General features: G+C 36.1%; 1 protein-coding gene across 1 annotated transcript; it reads right to left on the minus strand.

Annotated features, from left to right (window-relative positions):
- Window positions 1-485: 485 nt before the first annotated feature.
- On the minus strand, window positions 486-1424 carry LOC102427894 (olfactory receptor 6C70-like). Its single transcript, XM_006101301.1, has one exon. The coding sequence runs from the start codon at window positions 1422-1424 to the stop codon at window positions 486-488; it is 939 nt and encodes a 312-aa protein (XP_006101363.1).
- Window positions 1425-6000: the final 4576 nt, after the last annotated feature.

Here is a 6000-nt window from a genome sequence, read left to right on the forward strand (position 1 = left end):
GAAATTATGTTTTATTAACATGTCGACAATTGATATTTCAAAAGACCACTTTATAAAATAATTCTTTAAATTATTTTAAAGTACAAAATCTCTTGAAGCATGTTAAGCATTTTTCATAATGACAAATTTCATTCTATCTAAAAATTTTAAAGAACATGGCTTTTAAATACAACATGGTATATTTATTTACAGCTCTTAGAGAACTTATAGTCTATAATAAAATCAAAATTCTTCATTCATTTTATTCTAACATGCTTTTAGAAAAAATAAATTTTGCAATTCTATATTCCTAATATAGTAAGGTTTCACTTTGAAGAGAAGAATGTTAAACTCAGAATGTATACAATAGAGAGAGTTTCTAAGCTTCAGTAAACTAAAGAAATCTAACTAAATTATTAGAGATTAATTCTTAAACTAGAAGAGGCAAAATTGGTTTTGATCTATGTTCCTTTATGTTTTTATGTTAATTCTTTTAATAAATAATATTACTTGTCTAAAGCAGGAAGTACCTTTCTAAATACATCTCTGAAGGCTTGTTTAACTTGCTGGTTCCTCAGAGTATAAATGAATGGGTTCAACAGAGGAGAAACTGAAGTATTGAGCACAGCTACTCCTTTGCTTAAAGTGTTTCTTTCATTTGCTGATGGCTTTATGTAGATGAATATACAACTACCATAAGTGATGGTTATAACAATCATGTGAGAAGAGCAGGTAGAAAAGGCTTTTTTCTTTTGGTGAGCTGAAGGGAATTTTAGGATTGTCCTGATGATGTAAGAGTAAGAAAGGATTACTAATAACAATGTGACAATAAGGGTCATCACAGCTAAGAAAAAAGTAATCAGTTCCACTAAGTGTGTGTCTGAGCAAGAAAGTTGCACGACCGGAGAAACGTCACACATGAAATGATCAATTATATTTGAAGCACAGAAATCCAAATGAAGAATCAAAATCAATAAAATGAAACTGACCAGGAATCCAGTTGCCCAAGAACTGAGTACAAGCTGATAACAAACTCTGCTGCTCATGATGGACGTATAATGCAAAGGTTTGCAGATGGCAACATAGCGGTCATAGGACATAGCCGCCAAAAGGAAAAACTCTGTAGCACCCAAGAATATGTAAAAAAATAACTGAGACATACAACCATCATAGGAAATGGTCTTTTCCCTGGTTACAATGGTGATTAGGAATCTGGGGATGCAAGCACCTGTGAATGAAATTTCCAGAAAAGAGAAACTTCGGAGGAAGAAATACATTGGGGTCATGAGATGGGAATCCAGTAGACAGAGGGCAATGATGGTTAAGTTTCCTATCATGCTCAACATATAATTCAGAAATAGAAAGAAAAAAATTACAATCTGTAACTGAGAATTATCTGTCAGTCCCAGAAGGATAAACTCTATCTGCGCTGTATGATTCTCCATTTCTCTTCTGAGATTTCAAATTCTAGAAATAAAAAGATACAAAAATAAGAAACTAGCCCTAACTGGTTTGGCTCAGTGGATAGAGCATCAGCCTGTGAACTCAAGGGTCCCAGGTTCGATTCCGGTCAAGGGCATGTACCTTGGTTGCGGGCACATACCCAGTGGGGAGTGTGCAGGAGGCAGCTGATCGATGTTTCTCTCTCATCGATGTTTCTCTCTCATCGATGTTTCTAACTCTCTATCCCTCTCCCTTCCTCTCTGTAAAAAATCAATACAATATATTTTTAAAAAATTCTTTAAAATAAAAAAATAAGAAACTACATGAGTAGCTTTATAACCAGGGAATAATATATAAAAGGATCCATATTCACAAACAGACCTACTTATAAGGTATTGCTCCTTGATTTTGAAGATATGACCCAGAACTGTGCATGGAAACTATCTTAAAAATCACCATTGAAGTCACCTCAGTTTTTGAAATTGACCAGCAAAACCTAAAATAGTCATGTGTGTTTTATCCTTACTAAAAAACTTCTGGTCATTTGTAACTAATTTCAAATGTTTCCATTTGAAAAATAATTTTGATAAAACATTGGTTTGAGATTCAAAAGTAATCCATTCATTTTTAATTATTAACTTCATCAAAATAAAATTATACCAGTATATAATGAATTAAGATCTATAATTAAATTTTAAAGTTTTGATTTCATATTTAAGTGACATTTGCTTAGTGCCCCATTGTAGCCTCTTGCAAGTTCTCATTGAACTACAGATGAATACATAAGAAATTACCAAAAAAAATGAAATAAGACAAAATAAATACTAGCTGGATCTAAGAAAAATTAAAACAATATAAAGCAGATATGGCCACATTTACAAAAAAATAACAATCTATTCAGGATTTCAAAATTTTGCACATGTAACTTAGACCATAAAAATAAACGAGAAAATACAGAAAATGCATTGCATTTCTTCACAATCTCCAGCCATTTAGAGTATCTAGAATCTAAACCTACTTTCCAGGTGCAGCTCTCTGACAGTGAAAAATTAGTTTTCTTCTCACATTGCCTGTGTCCTCATGTCCCCAGCAATCACTCATATAATTAATCAGAGACTATTAATCGAAGGAAGTATTGGGCAAAGGAAAGTGTGTGATGATTTGAATGGGACTATTTTATGTTTTTAATTAGAGGTTTTTAGAATCTTGGATGGCAAATAATGAAAACAGAGTGCATAATGGAGCCGAAGCAAGGCAATGTTGGGAGCCTGTTAGGAATTAGAAACAATTTAAAACTGTACTAATTCACACAAAATCCAGCTATGTATCTGAGAAACAAAAACATTAGTGACTAATGAGACAAACAAAAATTCACTATTAAGGTTAAAAGTTTGGATATGCCTTTTATTGTTTAAGAATGAAATTTTAAAGTTAAGTACACACACACAAAATAAAACATAAGAAACAGTGTGAGTGAGATTTATTCTGGGGATGTAACCATAAACATGATATATCACATAAACAAAATTAAGGAAAAAAATCATTTGATCATATCAATAGATGCAGACAACATATTCTACAAAATACAGCACCCATTTTTTGTAAAAACTCTCAGCCAGATAGGAGTCAGGGGAACATACCTCACCGGAATAAAGGCCATATATGAAAAACCAAAAGCCAACATCATTCTCAATGGGCAAAAACTAAAGTTTTTTACTTAAGAACAAGAACAAGACAGGACTGTCTGCTTTCACCACTCTTGTTCAGCATAGTACTAGAAGTCCAAGCCACAGTGATCAGACAAAAAAAATAAAAATAAAAGGCATCCAAATTGAAAAAGAAAAAGTAAAACAGTTATTATTCACAGATGACATTAATATTGTACATAGAAAATACTAAAGACTCCATCAGCCAAACTGGTTTGGCTCAGTGGATAGAGCGTCGGCCTGCGGACTGAAAGGTCCCGGGTTCGATTCCGGTCAAGGGCATGTACCTTGGTTGCGGGCACATCCCCAGTGGGAGGTGTGCAGGAGGCAGCTGGTCGATGTTTCTCTCTCATCGATGTTTCTAACTCTCTATCCCTCTCCATTCCTCTCTGTAAAAAATCAATAAAATATATTTTAAAAAAATAAAGACTCCATCAAAAAACTATTAGATTTGATATATGAGTTCGGCAAAGTAGCAGGATACAAAATTAACATCCAGAAATCCATGGTATATTTATGCACCAATAATGAACTCTCAGAAAGAGAAATAAAAAGAACAACCCTATTAACCATTGCAACAACAAACAGAAATAAGATACTTAGGAATAAACTTAACTGAAGAGGTAAAAGACCTGTACTTGGAAAACTATAGGACATTGAAAAAAATAGAGGAAGATGCAAACAAGTAGAAGAATATACATGTTCATGGATTGGAAGAATTAACATCTTTAAAATGTCCATACTACCCAAAGCATCTATAGAATCAATGCAATTCCCATTAAAATACCACCAGCATATTTTACAGATCTAGAACAGATATTTCAAAAATTTATATGGAACCAAAAAAAAGACACCAAATAGCCTCAGCAATCTTGAGAAGGAACAAAGTTGGAGGGAACACAATACCAGATATCAAACTATACTACCAAGCCATTGTAATCAAAACAGCCCGATACTGGCAAAAGAACAGGCATATAGATCAATGGACCAGAACAGAGAACCCAGAAATCAACCCACACCATGGTCTATTAATATTTGAAAAAGGAGGGAAGAACATACAATAGAGGGAAGCCAGTCTCTTCAATAAATAGTGTTGGGACAATTCAACAGGTGCATGCAAAAAAGGAAAGAAAGAAGAAAGAGAGAGAGAGAGAGAGAGAGAGAGAGAGAGAGAGAGAGAGAGAGAGAGAGAAAGAAAGAAAGAAAGAAAGGAAGAAAGAAAGAAAGAAAGAAAGAAAGAAAGAAAGAAAGAAAGAAAGAAGGAAGAAAAGAAATTAGACCACCAATTTACAACATACACAAGAATAAAGTCAAAGTGGGTAAAATGCATAAATGTATGTCAGGAAACCATAAAAAAACCCTAGAAAAAACATAGACAATAAAATCTCAGACATCGCACATACCAGAATTTTTGTGGAAACACCTCCTAGGGCAGGAGAAACAAATGAAAAAATAAACAAATGGGACTACATCAAACTAAAAATCTTCTGCACAGCAAAAGAAACCATTCTCAAAATGCAAAGGAAACCCACTGTATGGGAGAATATATTCATCAATGATACATCTGATAAGTGGTTAGTTTCCAAAATATATATAATTTCCAAAAACATATTAATTTCTAACTCAAAAAAAGGAAGACAGCATAATTAAAAATGGGCAAAATACCAAATGAATATGCATTTCTCTAAAAAGAACATACAGATGGCCAGTATACACATGAAAAAATGCTCAATGTCACTAGTGATCAGATTAAAATGACAATGAGATATCTCGCACCTGCCAGAATGACTACCATCCATAAATCAAAAAATAAGTTCTGACCAGGATGTGGGGAAAAGAGAGTCCTATTACACTGCAGGTAGGAATGCAGACTGGTACAGCAACTGTGGAAAACAGTATAGAATTTCCTCAAAAAATTAAAAATGGAACTGCTGTTTCACCCAGCGATCCAACTTCTGAGAATATATCCTAAGAATCCTGAAACACTGATCAGAAAGGACTATGTGGGTGGGCATTAATAATTAACTAAATTCTAGCACTCTTATGTCCATAGCAGCACAATTTACAATAGCTAAGATCTGAAAACAGCCCAAGTGCCCATCAGTAGATAAGTGGATAAAAAGATGTGGTGCAGTAACACAATGGAATACTATCTATAATGATAAAAGTGTAATATGCTAATTAGCCCGGACAGCCAAACAACCTTCCAGACGTCATTCTAAACATCCTTCCAGACAAAGCCGAGGTAGCGTGGGCCAAGACAGATGCAGTTATGGGCAATCAGGCAGGCAGGCAGAGTGGTTAGGGGCAATCAGACAGGCAGGCAAGAGGTTAAGGGCGATCAGGCAGGCAGGCAGGCGAGCAGTTATGAGCAATCAGGCAAGCAGGCAGAGTGGTTAGGGATGATCAGACAGTCAGGCAAGCAGTTAAGGGTGATCAGGCAGGCAAAGTGGTTAGGAGCGATGAGGAAGGCAGAGTGATTAGGGGAGATCAGGCAGGAAGACAAGTAGTTAGGGGCAATCAGGCAGACAGGCAGGTAAGTGGTTAGAAGCCAGCAGTCCCGGATTGCTAGAGGGATGGTTAGAAGCCAGCAGTCCCGGATTGCTAGAGGGATATCCGACTGCCGGTTTAGGCCCGATCCCAATGGATATCCCCCAAGGGGTCCCGGATTGTGAGAGGGTGCTGGCCGGGCTGAGGAACCCCACCCCGGTGTGCACAAATTTTGTGCACCAAGCCTCTCGTCTATATATAAAAGCCTAATATGCAAAGTGTCCCCACGGGAGTTCAACCGACCAGGGAGTTCAATTGCTCGATATGACATGCGCTGACCACCAGGGGGCAGTGCGGAATGAAGGAAGGCCCCAGCCAGCAG

This window comes from Myotis lucifugus, unplaced genomic scaffold (genome assembly GCF_000147115.1).
Source record: "Myotis lucifugus unplaced genomic scaffold, Myoluc2.0 scaffold_350, whole genome shotgun sequence".
Classification (NCBI taxonomy): domain Eukaryota; kingdom Metazoa; phylum Chordata; class Mammalia; order Chiroptera; family Vespertilionidae; genus Myotis; species Myotis lucifugus.